The sequence below is a fragment of the Xiphophorus hellerii genome, chromosome 19, assembly GCF_003331165.1.
Source record: "Xiphophorus hellerii strain 12219 chromosome 19, Xiphophorus_hellerii-4.1, whole genome shotgun sequence".
Lineage (NCBI taxonomy): Eukaryota > Metazoa > Chordata > Actinopteri > Cyprinodontiformes > Poeciliidae > Xiphophorus > Xiphophorus hellerii.
This window is the reverse complement of record NC_045690.1, coordinates 25,714,586-25,731,450: the sequence shown is the minus strand read 5'-3', so window position 1 is coordinate 25,731,450 and position 16,865 is coordinate 25,714,586. Positions and strand designations below refer to the sequence as shown.

The 16,865-nt window shown below is 41.0% G+C and overlaps 2 protein-coding genes across 10 annotated transcripts in view; both read left to right on the top strand.

The window, feature by feature from the left end:
* The window catches only part of LOC116708618 (MAP/microtubule affinity-regulating kinase 3-like), a gene marked incomplete at its 5' end in the record, with an annotated part of 485,947 nt that overhangs the window by 328,930 nt on the left and 140,152 nt on the right, over positions 1 to 16,865 (top strand). The window lies entirely within an intron of this gene.
* Positions 1 to 16,865, top strand: part of dctn1b (dynactin 1b) — a 54,688-nt gene that overhangs the window by 33,615 nt on the left and 4,208 nt on the right. For 8 of the 9 annotated variants that reach the window (XM_032546493.1, XM_032546492.1, XM_032546491.1 and 5 more), the window contains 20 exons: positions 6,305 to 6,502; positions 6,987 to 7,191; positions 7,991 to 8,069; positions 8,188 to 8,347; positions 8,430 to 8,534; positions 9,305 to 9,496; positions 9,605 to 9,721; positions 9,806 to 9,958; positions 10,785 to 10,945; positions 11,118 to 11,286; positions 11,420 to 11,488; positions 11,671 to 11,883; positions 12,165 to 12,326; positions 13,524 to 13,655; positions 13,799 to 13,927; positions 14,377 to 14,519; positions 14,608 to 14,774; positions 14,964 to 14,975; positions 16,314 to 16,441; positions 16,525 to 16,708. In XM_032546493.1, coding sequence (XP_032402384.1) covers positions 6,305 to 6,502; positions 6,987 to 7,191; positions 7,991 to 8,069; positions 8,188 to 8,347; positions 8,430 to 8,534; positions 9,305 to 9,496; positions 9,605 to 9,721; positions 9,806 to 9,958; positions 10,785 to 10,945; positions 11,118 to 11,286; positions 11,420 to 11,488; positions 11,671 to 11,883; positions 12,165 to 12,326; positions 13,524 to 13,655; positions 13,799 to 13,927; positions 14,377 to 14,519; positions 14,608 to 14,774; positions 14,964 to 14,975; positions 16,314 to 16,441; positions 16,525 to 16,708 — 2,878 coding nt within the window. The remainder of the gene's footprint in view (positions 1 to 6,304; positions 6,503 to 6,986; positions 7,192 to 7,990; positions 8,070 to 8,187; positions 8,348 to 8,429; positions 8,535 to 9,304; positions 9,497 to 9,604; positions 9,722 to 9,805; positions 9,959 to 10,784; positions 10,946 to 11,117; positions 11,287 to 11,419; positions 11,489 to 11,670; positions 11,884 to 12,164; positions 12,327 to 13,523; positions 13,656 to 13,798; positions 13,928 to 14,376; positions 14,520 to 14,607; positions 14,775 to 14,963; positions 14,976 to 16,313; positions 16,442 to 16,524; positions 16,709 to 16,865) is intronic. The other variant, XM_032546489.1, reaches the window with a different exon arrangement.

The following is a 16,865-nucleotide window of genomic DNA, read 5'->3' as shown; positions in this document are numbered from 1 at the left end:
CAAAATGGTTCTTTGGACTGTACAGGTTTCAGATCTCTTTTGAAAGATAACATAAAGATTTGGGGTTTGTTAGGCCAGGTCACTGGGCAACATAGAAACATACAGGACCAACAACCATGCACACACACACACACACACACACCCACACACACCCACACACACACCCCCCCCCCACACACACACACACACCCACACACACACCCACACCCTTACTTATAGCAATTCAGAGAACCCAAATGAAAATAAATGTCATGTTTTTGAGGTGTGGCATGAAGCCAGAGTACCCAGAGAAATCCCGTTCATGCACAGAGAGAACATTCAAAGTAAATGCAGAAAAACCATTAAAAACAAAAAAGTAGCACTTAGTTCCTACAAGTTTTAATAACTAACCTCTTCCAGTGATGCCTTCTCTTCCAGGTGAAGTTTCTCCATTTCAGTCCTGCGTAAAACAAACATTCATAACATGTAAAATTTAATTCACGACATTTGCGCAGCAGTTCTCAGTAAAGTTTTCATGTCTGTTTTTAATTTAGAAAGTTTTCATGAGCTAAGCTAACTATGTATTTAAACAGATGTTTTGTAAACTTCTAGCACTTTTAACAGAAATAAATTAGAATCATGAAACAGAGGGATGATTTCTGCTTCACACGTTTAAGTTTTAGTAATGACATGATTCTACATTTTGCAAAGTGAATTAAACATCAGTATGAATTATTACAAATATATGTGATAAAGAAATAAGCCTTTACTTACAATTTCTTTGAGCCACCTCTTCAGATTATCTTTGTCATAATATTTACATTTGGCAGATGCCCTTATGATTTCTATGGTAACATTGTTCAAAGGATTACAGCTCCATAAACATTTAACTCTATGTATTTTTTTTTTAAATAACACATTCAGCCATTTGATTAGGCTAATTACAGACTTTATTCTTCTGTGCACCAGAAAGTTTCACTTAAATGTTAAATCTATTTTATTTTAACAGATCTGGAAACTTGTTATGGTGCATGCAGTACTGTTTCCATGGAGACAGGTTGTTTGGATTTTTTACATCTTAATGTAACCATAGTTGTAACAAATGACTATATTGGTTATGTTTTGTTTTGTAAATGTCACTTCTTTTAAAACAAGCTGCATTCGTATGTGTGAGCCTCTGTGTTTATACGAGCCTGCAAAAGCTAAAAGAGACAGAGGAAAACAGAATTATTTATTCCCAACAGTCCCGCTGTCGGGGTGGCACAAATATCACAACAACAATCACTAAATGTGGTTCATATGAATCCTGAGCTAAAATATGGCGGCCCGTTCCTTCCGGCTGTCGTAACCCCATGGGCCCTGACCCGGATCGTTATGGTAACGGCCCTCAGCCCTCAGGGTTGCAACCCCCTGGACAACTAAGCTAATGTGATACTAAGACTGAAGTAATTAAACTAAACATAAAAGTTTAAGCAATTTATTGTAAATCATGAGAAACAAAAGTCAGACATTCCTGAGAAAGTAGATGTCGGGAAACATTGCAAAAACACAAAATCTTACCAATTTTCTTTTGTAAAGATAAAGGTAATTTTATTAGCATATTTTGAGAAACAAGGCAATACAAAGTGCTTTACAGGAATTAAAAGGAAATACAACGTCCAACAGTTGATTTTCTGTTGGATGTGGGTGGGGCTAAGGTGATGACATCACCAGACCATGACAATGTGATCAGAACTGGTCTGTAGAGAGACATAGGAAATTTGATGCAGCTGTGACTTTTCCTGTGGAAGTTACTGAACCTTGATGTTCCATGGCGAATAGTAAAAGTTTGACACTTAACCACACCCACATGCTTTGATGTATGAGAAATCCTCTGATAAATTTTGACCTTTGATCCCTCAGAAGTGTGCTGAGTGATTGTGAAGTCTGTATCTGAAAAACTGTAGGAGGCATTCAATCAGATGCGATGTCTATAAAAAAGAGGAAATGACAGCTTTGATCCAAAATGGCCGACTTCCTGTTGGGTTTAGAGCAGGGGTGGGCACTCCTGGTCCTCGAGGGCCGGTGTCCTGCAACTTTTAGATGCATCTCTACTTCAACACACCTGAGTCAAATAATGAGGTCGTTAGCAGGACTCTGGAGAACTTGACTGCACTTAGGAGGTGATTCAGCTGTTGGATTCAGGGGTGTTGGACCAGGGAGACATCTAAGAGTTGCAGGACACCGGCCCTCGAGGACCAGGATTGCCCACCCCTGGTTTAGAGCATAGCTCCAAGAAACGTTTTTGTATGTCCTGACAAGATACACATGTGTACCAAGTTTTGTAATTCTAGGTTAAAGCATGGCTTGGGGCTAATCATTTAAAGTATTCTAGGGGGCGCTATAGAGAAATGAGGCCACGCCCACCAAAGTTTGTTATGGATTCCTGTCGGCGGGTGGATAAGGATCCATTCTAGTGAGTTTAGAGCAGCTCGGCCCGAAACTGTGGAATTCCGAGCCAAACGTATGGCAACGGCGTTACAGGTCACTTCGCCATGCCGCCACGCCTGCCTGCTCCATCGAAGCCAGTCGGAACTGGAATCCACAACACACCAACATGTCTTCTGTCTCTGGACACAGTTTCATGTTGATTAGCTCAAAGGGGTAAGATAGCGACCGTTCACAGTAAAACACGACACTTCCTGTTCCCAGGGGGCGTGGCCTAAGTGATGTTATCATTTGACCATTGGGTATTATAGGACACCCGATGATGATCAATTACTGAAAGTTTGGTCCCTTTGAGAGGTTTTGTGTATGAGATATAAGAGTTTTGTGTTTCATGGCGAGTAAGTGAACTTTGACCCCTGCTAACCCCCCCTCAGCATGCTCAAAAACTCACCGTTTTGATAACTTTGAATCAAAACGGTGAGTGCCTTATGATCAGACTGACTGAGTTTGAAGCCAATCAATCGAAATCCCTAGGAGGAGTTCGATCAAATACGAACGCTGTAAATGTCAAAAATGGGGTCAAAATTGGACCTTCAATCCAAAATGGCTGACTTCCTGTGATACTTGCACTATGACATTAATTGTAATTTCTGAGCGTCTTGGGGAGCTCTACAATTGTACCAAATTTCAAGTCTCTACGTTGAAGTAAGTGAATAGCAAAGGGTCTTTTGAAAGTTGCTAGGTGGCGCGTCTTTTGCGATTTTTGCGACGACCTTAAAATACATAAATTTTAAACATGCTGTATGTCAGTGTTGTATAAAGTACTGAAATCTCAGAGTCAAGTAAAAGTACAAGTACCTCTCCAAAATATGACTTTGGTAAAAGTCGAAGTCACTGACTGAAATGTTACTTGAGTAAAAGTCTTAAAGTATTTGAAACTTCTTGTACTTAAGTATGGAAATTACTGTAAAAATGGATGTACTCAAGTAATGTAATGAAAAGTACAAGTAAAAAGTAAAACAAAGCAAATGCAGTTTGAATGACATTTTTTATATTTTGGTAAACTTGTCAAATACACTTAAAATAATGTACACAACCAAGTGCAGGCAAAATTAAACCTGCTAATAGATATACCTGCAGGCATCATTTAATTAAGAAAATTAGGTGCTTTACCTATAGCACAAGGTTAACTTAACCTGCTTTACAACTGAACCAGCTTCTTAGTATACCCTCCAGGACAGAAAATACAAAGTTTTTGTAAGCCTTAAGTTTTCCCTTCAAGTAAGGTCAGTGCTGAAAATGAGAAAAATAAATAGTACAGAAAATGCGGCCAACATGAAGAGAAAGAGCTGTTACGATTACTCTACTTCACAAATCAGTGAATCAGTCAATGCTACAGTCAGTAGGTGGTGCACACAACTGGTCATTATGCAAAAGAAAAAAAGAATTGGGAGGGAAATGCAGCTTATTGGCATCTGTAAACCTGGTTTTGAACTTGCTTGCCTTTCCTATATTCGTTAAATTTAGTCTAAATTGCTATCGCTATGGCTTCTGTCCCCCCTTGAACAGAGGAGTCTAGGTAGCCTGCTACAGTCAACATTAAGCCTAAGCTAAATACACCACGTGTGGAACTGAAACAATGCCAAACAAAGTTCATTTATGGTCAAGATTTCACAATACAGTAGTGCCTAGTGACCAAGCTATAGTTACTGAAACAGGAGGATTATAACCATTTCATAAGAAGTTACCTCGATGTGTTTCTTCAAGTTGGACGGGGAGTTTTTGTAAGATAGAATTTCCATGTGACTGCTACTGATTGCGAGACTTGCTTTGTGTTTAATGGGAGAAGCGAAACAGGTGTATCCTAATTAAAAGTAAAGAAATCAAGAAATGGCAAAAAATGTGGAATGAAGATAAGAAAGGAAGAAGATTATATGAAGTACAAAAGTCAGTTTGAATTCGAAGCATTAATGAACGAAACAGAAGAGAAGAAATAATAATTAGTAGATTAAGAGTAGGTCATACCTACTTAAATGACATGCTTTATAAAATAGGGAGGAAAAATAATGATAAATGTGAGAGATGTGGAGAGAAAGAAAATGTAGAACACATATTGATGAACTGTAAGTCAAATGAACTCAAAAGGGAAGAATTAAAGAGAATAGTTAGAAATATGGGGCATGAATGGAATCTTAAAGGTATATTAGGAAATGAAGGAAACATAACAGATATTCACAAATTAAGGAAAGCATTGTTTATTTATCTTAAGAATACAAAATTAAAAAGTAGAATTTAATAGATATGAAGTAATGCTTCTACACACTCATGTACAGTAGGTGGCGGTATGCACCTTAAAGTTGCTTGTGATCCGCCATAATAGAAAAGAAGAAGAAGAAGAAGTATCCTATTGGTGGTGATGAACAAGCCCAGGCAAGCAGGCTACGGACTTTGTTCGGTAGCCTACTTGCTACTTGCTAATCAGTAGGTGGGGTCAAAACACTTGCGTTTCTCTCTCTCGCTTTTTTGTAACGAGTAACTAAACCACACATTGAAAATGTATCGGAGTAAAAGTACGCAATTAAGTTCGGAAATATAGTGAAGTAAAAGTGAAAGTCATCAAAAATTTTCATACTCCAGGAAAGTATGAAGTACTCCAAAATATACTTAAGTAAAGTAGTGAAGTATTTTTACTTCGTTACTATACAACACTGCTGTATGTGTCCTCCGAGTTTGGTGAGTTTTTGAATATGATCAATCCCTCAAAAAGCCCCCTCTTTAGGGGGGCAGAAAAATAATAATAGACATTATGAAAACAATAGGCTGCTCGGGCTGCTCGGGCCTACAAAAAAAAGAAAGAAAACAGGAGGGTTTTATGATAAAAACAAAAGTGAGAGTAAAACAAAATGATGAAATGAATACAGAAAAAGAAAAAAAAATAGACAAAATCAATAATGAAATAAAATGTGACAAAAATATTAAAAACAGAATGAGAAAAATAAAAAATTGGTAAAACAATAAGACTGTAATTAATGTGGATAATTAAATAATAATCAAAAATAATAAAAACACTAATTATGTCACACTGTGTAATCAAATAAGTTGGTAACTGTTTTGAGCCAATATTTGGCACCTTTTTCTCTATCAAACCATTTATTAATTTCCACATTTACTGTCAACTTTGGCAGGATCAGCACGAATCAAAACAATAAGAGTGGACAAAAAAAAAATCCTCCGCTGGGATGTAAGTCTCGTTGGCATTTTTTGTAAATGACTGATCGCAATTATTTGTTGTTGTTTTTTTTGCAAATGAAATCTTCAATTGAAATTTACTTTTAGTATTTTTTAAAATCTGAAATAAATGTAGTTTAATAATAGCAAACATTTAATGGTAACAACAAAAAAGCACGGCGACAATACTTAGTGTTTTGGCGCTGGGTTTTAGTAATCATTGATTAACTTCTAACAGTATAGTTGAATTATACAATTAATTTCCTGCATAGTTAAAAAAACAATTTCCATTAAGATCATGAAACAACCCCACCATGAGGTGGAGGTAACCTGTGTTATTTGTGTCTCACCCCCTCAGGAGGAAGTCGTCATGGAAACAGAGGTGCAGATATCTGGGTTGTTTCTGCACTTGACACTGAACTGTTGTTTTTCTGTCACTAACATTTTAACAAGCTGTCGAAGGTGTGATGGCTTCATAGGGAGTGTATGGCCTTCACAGGGGTGTGTGTCTGTGCATCCTGTGAATCCTCCAAGCACACATTCAATGATTAATAAGGCATGTGTGCATGCCCCGTGTCTCCAGATATGTTTTGCTTCTAACAGAGGCTCAATCAAAGAAAGATTACGAAAGTGGCAGGTGTTTTTAATCCATCCACATCCGTTCTTGCAGGAGGAGGAGGCCCTGCGCGCTCAGGTGAAGGACCTGGACGAGAAGCTGGAGACGCTGAAGATGAAGCGAACGGAGGACAAAGCCAAACTGAAGGAGCTGGAGAAGCACAAGATCCAGCTGGAGCAGCTGCAGGAGTGGAAGACCAAGATGCAGGAGCAGCAGGCGGAGCTGCAGAAACAACTCAAAGAGGCAAAAAGGGTAAGGAGGCACATGTGGAGGCTGGGGCAGCTGCTGCTGGAGGCTGACTGCAGGGTTCTGATCGCGGCACAGCGCCATGGTGAAATAGAGCTCTGGAAAAAATTAAGAGAGAGAGGTTATTCCACCAAATATTGATTTCTGAACTCTTCCTGAGCTAAAACATTTAGTATTGTTGTTTCTAAATGAATATGAACTTTGCATCATGTGAGGTCTGAAAGCACTGCATGTTTTTCATGATTTTGTCCATTTCTCATTTTCTGCAAATAAATACTAAATTTTTCTTTGGCATTTCGGACATGTTGACAGTAGTTCATAGAATAAAAGAACAATGCTCATTTCACCCAAACATAAACCTATGAAAAGTAAAATCTGAGAAACTGATCATTTTAAGTAATCTTAATCGGAATATCTAAGTCAATAAAAATGGTTTAAATACATGGTTCTATGGTTATCTATGTATATATTGTATTATTTCCATTTGTAGGAGGCTAAGGAAGCCATGGAGGCGAAGGAGCGGTACATGGAGGAGATGTCGGACACGGCCGACGCCATCGAGATGGCGACTCTGGATAAGGAGATGGCTGAGGAGCGAGCAGAGTCTTTACAGCTGGAGGTGGACTCCCTGAAGGAGAGAGTGGAGGAGCTCACCATGGACCTGGAGATCCTAAAGCACGAGATTGAGGAGAAAGGTATGGATCACGTCGTCATAGTGACACAAGACGTTTCTTCAAGTCGTGTTTAAGCTTGACGCTGACATGAGGCCCAAATTCACGAAGACATACTAGTCTTTAAAGTGACTAGGATTTATTTTTTTTGTTTTCTTCTGTCTTTGTAAGCAAATTAAATAAGAGTTAAAGCAATGAAAGGGTGAGGAAAGGACTGTGAAAAATTGCCGAACATTTATAAAGCAGTCCAAAGTAGAACAAACTTTATTGGATATGCTTTTAAACAGCACAAACTTTAGTGACTATTAATGAGATTTCATGTGATAAGCCAACTAAAATTACTGCATAGTTAATAAATGAAAGGAAAATGATGCATGATCTTTAAAATCTTTTGTAAAAATCTGAATAGTGTGGTGTGCATTTGTATTCAGTGCGCCTGAGTCAGTGCCACTTGTGGCTGCAATAACAGCTTGAAGCCTCTGGAGGTCTCTCTACTTTGCTGCTCTTAAAAAATGGTCACATCCTAAGAGTCTTGACCTTTTGTTGGTAAGATTAGATTTTCTTTAGGGGTCACGGAGTAAAGTATGGCTGAACACAAATACATGGCACAATTTCCAGATTTTTTATTTGTAATCTTTTTGAAAACCAGTAATCTTTTTCATTTCACTTCTCAATAATGTGCTACTTCTTTTTTTTCTTTTGGTTTATTACTTAAAAGCCCAATCAAATGCATTGAACTCTGTAGTTTAATGTGACAGAATGTTTAAAATGTTTCAAGATATAGTCACAGTCACTGCTAGCTTTGTTTTGGTGTCTGCCTCAGGTTCGGACGGCGCCGCCTCCAGTTATCACGTGAAGCAGCTGGAAGAACAGAATAGCAGGTTAAAGGAAGCTTTGGTCAGGTGAGTGCCTCTCCACCGGAAAACTGATTATTTTTAATTATTCACAACAACAGAGTTTACACACAGACTCTTCCCATTTTACTCGACAAAATCCTCCTGTGTTCCTGCTCTGCGTCAGGATGCGCGACCTGTCCGCGTCGGAGAAGCAGGAACACGTGAAGCTGCAGAAGCAGATGGAGAAGAAAAACACAGAGCTCGATTCTCAGAGAGGCCAGAAGGAAAAGCTGCAAGAGGAGATGACGGCGGCAGAAAAGACGATAGACGAGCTGAAAGAGCAGGTTCGAGAAACTCACTAGGTGCCAAAGGTGGGCGCTGTGTGATTGGTCCAGTTAGTGAGAGCAAATGCATGCTGTCCTTCAGGTGGACGCAGCTTTGGGGGCGGAGGAGATGGTGGAGATGCTGACGGAGCGAAACCTGGATCTGGAGGAGAAAGTGCGGGAGCTGAGAGAGACGGTCACAGACCTGGTGAGGAAACAGCAGCTCAGAGGAAGACCCACTCTCTTTCAGTGACAAACGCTTTACTGTTCACGTCGGCTTTCATGTTAGATTTATGGCATGGAGTTCAAAGCAAATTAAAGTGCTGCTGTTTCCTGGTGTATATCTCATTTCATATCTTTAATATGAAAAACTCATCGATATGCAGAAAGGGTCCCCCAGAGTTTTAGTAGTTCATTTGGTACAAATGCCGGCGACGCCACTTCATACTCGTTCACTCCAGTTGTCCTAGCAGTTATCGCCCGGTCAGAATCAGTGGAGAAGTGAAAGAAACACTCTGGTCCTGATAACTCTGATCATGTTTTTTTTTTTTTTAAATGATTGATATTTCATTATTGATCACGATGTTTTGTGTTAAAAAATGTTTTATCTTCTGTTGAGAAAACCTTATGATGTGTGATGTTAAGCAACATCCTCCCAAATATTGCCATATTTGTTCGTAAGTCGCACAATAAAGTTTTTTTTACGTTTGAAGTTAAAGAAATAAAATCACTGTAGTTTATGAATATCCAAATTTTAAGATATTTATTCATGTATGCCCATGTATGTGAACAGCAAGATTTATTTTTTGTAGAAATGCACTGATCAGAATTTGTGGCCAATATTTTTTTTGATTTTATCTCGATTCTTCCTCAGACTTCATATTTGAAAATAGCTAGCTAAGTCTCCTCTCTACTGTACCAACTTACACAACAAGAGTGTTTTTGTTAGCTATACTGGTAATCGTCTTTGTGCCGCAGGAAGCTATAAATGAGATGAACGATGAGCTGCAGGAGAATGCCAGAGAAACGGAGCTGGAGCTCAGGGAGATGTTGGACCTGGGAGCGGCCAGAGTCCGTGAGGCTGAGAAACGAGTTGAGGCGGCACAGGAGACCGTGGCGGATTACCAGCAGACCATCAAGAAGTACCGAGAGCTGACCGCTCACCTGCAGGTGCACATACACATCTGATCGTTGCTTTATTGGTATTTTCTTAAGCGTGTCCGGCTCACTCTTTTTTCACATGCCTTGTGTGCGCTGACTATCTGGGATTTGTTGCAGGAGGTCAACAGAGAGCTGACCAGCCAGCAGGAGGCCTCAGCGGAGCTGCAGCAGCAGCCGCCAGCAGAGATGTTTGACTTCAAGATTAAGTTTGCGGAGACAAAAGCTTACGCCAAGGTCAGTTCATTTGGTACAAGCAAGAGGAGGCTGCCGGCGACGCCACTTCATACTTGTTCACGTAAAGTGTGGTTGTTCTTTCAGGCCATCGAGATGGAGCTGAGGAAGATGGAGGTGGCTCAAGCCAACAGACACGTGTCTCTTCTGACCTCGTTTATGCCTGAATCCTTCCTTCGTCATGGGGGAGACCATGACTGCATCCTGGTCTTGCTGCTCATCCCCAGACTCATTCACAAGGTAGACTGCTTATTGTCAGAGTGCAGCTGAGGCCCTTTAGGTAGAGACACATCAAGAGCACAGTAGGAACCTCATCACACACGCTGGAGTGCAAGAGTTCTCCAACAGTTTTAAAAGTGTATAAAACGTCTGTTGTGAGATTGTGGTGTTTCTTTGCATGAGTGGCAAAGTACGAGCTTCCAGCATATGGCATAGACAACCGCCGTAGGCGCCGATATGTATTCAACCCTGCACTTATACACGAGAGTATAGGCTACACCTTCCTGAGAAGGATCTTTAGAGACTCTCTGAGGAAAGTCTGTTTTTCTTAGAAAATGGGACAAAGCTTCCTGCCAAAGCTACAACCTAATCTTTCCCACATTATGGTCGCACTGCTCCGAGTTGCCTAATTTATTGCGATGTTTTTGGCTCATGGCACCTACAGTATATGCATGGCTTCCCACCGCTTAACCGCCTGCAACCAGTATGTCTCAAAGCAGCTGAGACAAACGCCATGTGTCTCCTTGGACATAGAAATTGGTCTGTGTTGAATTTGCCAGGTAACAGGGCTCCCAGCTGGAGAGTGTGCCCACAGCTCCAAATTGCACATAAATAATTGCATTCTGGAAGCCGAGGGAAGTTGCTGCTTAGTCATTCTGGAGCTCAAATGCAAAATATATTTGCCACAATATCTCAAGAGAGTTGAAACAAGACCTGTCCAGCAAATTCTTGGACATCCAGGAGAGGGATCTCTAAGCCTGTCTTAAGGCAATCTTAATCCAGTGTGTAGGAAAGAGGAACCATATCTGTGTGCAAGCTGAAACCATCTTTGTTTGTGCATCTTCAGGCTGAGCTGATCAGCAAACAAGCGCAGGAGAAGTTTGACCTGAATGAAAACTGTGTGGAGCGAGTCGGCCTGAAGGGCGGCGTCGGTGAGCAGCTGAGCTTTGCAGGCGGTCTCGTCTACTCCCTCAGTCTGCTTCAAGCTACTCTCCACAAATACGAGCAGTAAGTTTCACTGCAGAGACTCAGATAAGAGTTTAAAATGGAGCTCACAGTTGGCCCCACCATCAAACACAGTAAACACCGTTACATTCTTGTTCCCATGATGATTTTTACGTAACCCTTTGATATACTGTACATCTACTGCAACAACCTTCTTCGTGGGTCTGTTTGCCAGAGCTTTGTCTCAGTGCAGCGTAGAGATCTACAAGAAGGTGGGCTCTTTGTACCCAGAGATGAGTGTTCATGAGCGCTCTCTGGATTTCCTCATTGACCTGCTGCACAAAGACCAGCTGGACGAGACGGTCAACGTGGAGCCACTCACCAAGGCCATAAAATACTATCAGGTCTGCAGCATTATGTTCCACATTGCTAAAAAAAGCGTCTCCGCAATAAGACATTACAATGTGTCTTTTTCTCATTTTTTAAATACTATTATAGTGACATGAATCTTTGTGTTTAATATTTTTCATTCATTAGCACTTGTACAGCATCCATCTGGCAGATCAGAGTGAGGACTGCACTATGCAGCTGGCTGATCACATCAGAGTGAGTAAAAACACGACTAATCTGTCAACAGAAACAACTAAACCACATCCATCAATCCATCCATCCATCCATCCTCAATGTTATATTATTGCTACAAGTTTCCTTTATTTCCTGGAACAGCACTAGAAGTCTGTTAAGGTTTAGGTTAGGATGTATATCCAATGGCTTGCTCTCGTGTTCAGTTCACCCAGAGTGCCTTGGACTGCATGGCAGTGGAGGTGGGCCGCCTGCGGGCGTTCCTGCACACGGGTCAGGAGAAGGCTGACTTGGCCGTGCTGCTGAAGGATTTGGAGACTTCCTGTAGTGACATCAGGCAGTTCTGTAAGAAGATTCGCCGCAGAATGCCAGGAACAGATGCACCCGGTATCCCTGCCGCACTTAACTTCGGACAACAGGTAACCATGGGAACCACGCGTTTTAAACTGCTATTCTGGTCGCCCTCGCCGTGTTGGGTACATCAACTCCTAACTTATCAACTTCTTCCATAATGCAGCGATATTGAGAAGTCATGTTAGGAATGATCAAGAGGCACTAAAATATAAATGTCCCACAGCTGTAATCCAGGATTTCAGTGGCTCCTGGCTGGCTCGCCACTATTTAGATCGAGGCGAGCAGATTGGATGAGATACAGAGGTTTTCAGATTGCTGTTCTCTTTTGACCGATTCTGCCCTGCAGGTGTCCGACACGCTCTCCGACTGCAGAAAACACCTGACCTGGGTGGTGGCAGTATTGCAGGAAGTGGCCGCTGCTGGAGCTCAGATGATGTCTCCTCTCAGCGAACAGGACGGGCTGGCGGCAGTCAAACTGGAGGATGTAGCATTCAAGGCTGCAGAACAGGTGATACACCAGTTCCTCTGTTTTTCTCTGGGAGCAAATTAAGCAAACCTACTCAAAGGAAACAATAGCTAGAAGTTGAACTGCAAGCTGTTATAAAAGGACTCCAAGCCCTTCTTGGCAAGTCCAACCCTAAACTTCCCTCCCAATTCCACACCATCCTAGTAAATTCTGGCCCTCCCTCAGAACGAGAAAGACACACACGCGATTTTTAGCCTCACAACACCATCAAGGTTTCTCCTAGAAAATTTGCTAAGCCCGGTGTTTGTGTGCTAGGGCAGTCCTTCATCCAGCAACCTACCGTGTTTTCGAGTTAAAAAATGTTTAAAGTTGACAGGAAATTTGAAAATATCACTCGATAGTTATGTGTTATTGAAAGATTGGAAGATTAATATCTGAACACCAACTATAAAGTCTTAAAAATGCAAACATTTTAAAAAACTTTAAAAAAATAAGGAATGTTTAGCCTGTTGGGGGCTCAAGTAAAGCCTGGTAACCCGCCAGGCTTAAAATACACTGGGGGAAACCCTGACCATAATTATTGGGAAATGCCCCAGGTCAATTAGGGAAGATAAAAAGAAAGTCCTTGAGAATGTTGTTTCAGACTTAGAGGCGTCACATTGTAAAGCCTTTTATAAAGAATTATTAACTTCTTTCATTCTAAAATCGTAATGATTGTCTTGAACTATGTGTTAAAATGTGATTGAAATCAAACTTTACATGTGGATTTGTGTCCAACTAGTCCAAAGGGATACGAAATCTCAGCATAAATTCTGAACTTCTGAAAAAGTTGATTGAATGTCAATCATCTACAGTGTATCAAATATTTTGGTTCATTTTACTTATTTGAAAGCCAGGTTATGTTTTTCATTCCAAAAGGCATTCCAAATTCACCCATTCCTCCCAGAGAATAAATGGCACATAAAGAGTTTGTGAATCTGTGGGGCCCTTTTAGCATCACATTCCTAGCTTATCATGTCAGATTGATCCATCTATGTTTTAAGATGTCAGAGCTTTCATAAAACAAGAAGACCCTTATTGGTAAAGCTCTTCAGATCTGGTTTTATTATAAGTTCCTACATGCCTTCATTCCTTATAAAGGTTAGTTGTTGTCGGTACAAATACAAGATGTTGCTGGGTTTAATTGCCGACTTGTTGGAAGGAGTATTCTGATAATGGGTTTACCCCTTATCTTTGCAGATCTATGGATCTCAGGGTGCCAACCCCTTTGAGTGTCTGCGACAATCCTGTAGCATTGTCATAGCAACCATGAATAAAATGGCTACTGCCATGCAGGAGGGAGAGTATGACTCAGACAAGCCCCAAAGCAAGGTAACTGTGAAGGATTTTGTTACTGTGCAGATGTGTCTCCGTTATGAAAACGCCTCAAAGCGGATTGGAAAGGTTTTTATCTGGTGCGTGTTTTCCGAACTCAGAATGCTAGTTTTATTTCTCTCTGCCCCGTCATCCCACAGAACCCTCCACCGGTGGATCTGCGAGCTGGAGCTCTTCGAGCCGAAATCACAGATGCCGAAGGTCTGGGCCTGAAGCTGGAGGACAGAGAAACGGTCATCAAAGAGCTGAAGAAATCTCTAAAGATCAAGGTGGAGAAACGCGGTTAAATGTGTTCAACGTCTAATGAAACGTTTATCGTGAGCACAAATGGTTTATTGGTCGGGAAGATCATTCAACACATGACTTCACTGGGTTAAAATGTAAGAAAAAGGGGCTTCATTTAACATTTAATATACATTTTCTCATAGTGGCTCAAATATGAACAAACATGAACTTAAACCAATTAAAATGTATTCCAAATATAAGTATGCATATAATTGAGTTGGTATGTATAATTTTCACCCTGCGTGCTTTAAAGAAAATCCGACAAAATCAAACTTAGGCACTAAATTCTTGTTTTTACACTTTTACTGAAGTTGCATTTCAGATATCCATTCAACCGTGGGGAAAGAAGACATCAAAGGCATCAATAAATCACCAATTTCATTGAAACCGTGTTAGTCACTGTGCAGAAACATGACACTGAGTGACGTTTCAGGGAGAAGAGCTGAGCGAAGCGAACATCCGTCTCAGTCTGCTGGAAAAGAAGCTGGACAGCTCGTCCAAAGACGCTGACGAACGCGTGGAGAAGATCCAGACCCGGCTGGATGAGGCCCAGACCCTGCTGAAGAAGAAGGAGAAGTAATTATGGTTTCACACGTGAGATAACCCCCGAGCGCGAGGCGGTGCGAGCAGGTCTACAGCTTTGCCACGGTGTCCCTCTCCGCAGGGAGTTTGAGGAGACCATGGACGCCCTGCAGGCGGACATCGACCAGCTGGAGTCCGAGAAGACGGAGCTGAAGCAGCGAATCAACAGCCAGTCAAAGATGACCGCGGACGGACTGAGAGGCAGCAGCCCGTCAGGAATCGCTTCCATGGTTTCAGGAATAGCTGGAGGTGAGTGAGATCAGACAAAAAAAAAACAAATAAATAAACAAATAATCTGTCCTCGTTACTGTAACAGCCGTCTCCGTCACAATCTAACATAGTTAATCTATGAAGTATTTTGAGTTCAAACAAGAAATAACATGTTTCTCCTTTCTTATCTTGTTCTTTTATCTTCTGATTGATGTATTTATTCTTCAGAGGAACTTAAAGGTATCCGTCTGCCTGCATCTGATGTGATTCTGCATGATGTTGAGTTTATTGTTGCCACAGGGCCGAGTTTCATCAAATGTAAAATGCATGTTTTATGTCATCGGGTCTTTAAAGAGCAGAAAGTATTTAAAGTTAAAGTAGGTGAAGATTATATGTCTACACTGATTGTGTGTATTTCAGCATTTTTTATTACTGGTTTACCATTTGCTCTTGGCTATTATGGTTAGATGACATAAACCGATATTTTTTGTGCCTGTACCTTCTTCATTCGTGAATAAATTGCTTATGTAGCAAAAGTTAATGAGGAATAATGTAATCACAAAAATTTCATGTCTGCTGTGTTTTGGTCTTAAAACAGACTGATAGCATCATTTGAATGTTGCTGTTAGCATTAGCAGATATCACTCTGTCGTTGTGACTGAATTAGAAGGACTGAATTGTTGGTTTAAAAGGTAGAGATGCTGGAAATGATTTTTTCATTATGTCATCCTTAGTTAGAGGCAAAGTAACAGGATTTTATTTTTTTACCCAAGAAGTCCAAACCATATTAAGGACCCAATAAGACTGCAACTAAACCATAGATGTATTGAATCTAGACTTCTTGTCCTGTCTTTAGCCTGTTTGGGACATCTTTAAGAGAGACTGTCCAGAGAAAAATTGTGTACACCATCCTGAGGCCAACCAAGAGATTCACTCATAATTTGACTAAAAACACAGACTGGAATAGAGAAGTCTTTACTGTAAATACTAAAGCTTTGAATTTGCTCAAAGTGTTTTTGATTAGAAGCCTTTGAGATGTTTGTGAGATCCAGTATATAATGGAAACCTCTAACAAAAAGATGTTACAACCACGACTGAGCCGTACACAAAACCACGTTTTTATCCAATCAGATTGATGGGATAAATTGTTGTTACTGTTTAGGCGTGTCATCATTTTTATTTCCAAGTTTGAGCTTTAGTTTTTGAATCTAAATTAAGATTTGTGTTTGCATTGTGATGAAGTATCTCTTTCAGTTTAGTGATCGATGGATGTTATATGCAGTAGTATCCCATAAAACATCGGCACAAAAACCTACATACATTCAATGTTAGAATAGCAGCTTGACCTAATTGGCCCATAAGAACACACGACCAGCATGCAATAAACATTAAAACTGTGAGATAAAAAATGTCCTCAGTTAACCAGAAACTTAGTACAATGGCTTGGTTGAACGATTGAGTGTTAAACAAAGAAACCCCTAAATGACTGAGGTATAAATAAGCATCCTAAAGGTAGAGTGAAGCTATCATCCATACCTTCTTCCATCTCATGGCCAGTCTTCCTGTTGTCCTCCTCAGGCAACATGATGGCCGGAATCGGCCCGGGCTCCGGCGTCCAGGTGATCGACTCTCCTCTGCTGAGTCAGCAGATCGAAGCCCAGCGGCTTTGCATCAAACACCTGAAGAACGAGAACAACCGGCTGAAGGTGAGAACGGAACTGTGAGCCGCCCAAAAGATCCGCACGGTGACGTTTTTAACCTCCATGCGCGCGCTCCTCCTCCCCGGCAGGCGGAGAAGATGCGCACCCAGCTCGCCTCTCTGCCGCCGCTCAACGTGACCAAGCTTCCCTCCAAGGAAGGACGACCCGAAGTGCTCTCCAGCGGCCTCTACCGCAAAACCGACCAGCTCCTCGAGACTTTGCTGCAGATGAGCGCCAACGTCAAGGTGGTGGACGTCACTGGAAAATCCCCGGGTCAGTAGAGCGTTGAGTGGAGGAAGTTAGATGACTGGTTTCCTCCTCCTCCTCTCATCAATACTACAGATATTTTCTTTCACTCAGTAGCTGCGTTTCCATTGACCTTAAAATTGCGCAAATTGGAATTACGAAAATAAATTTGCTAATTTCGAAA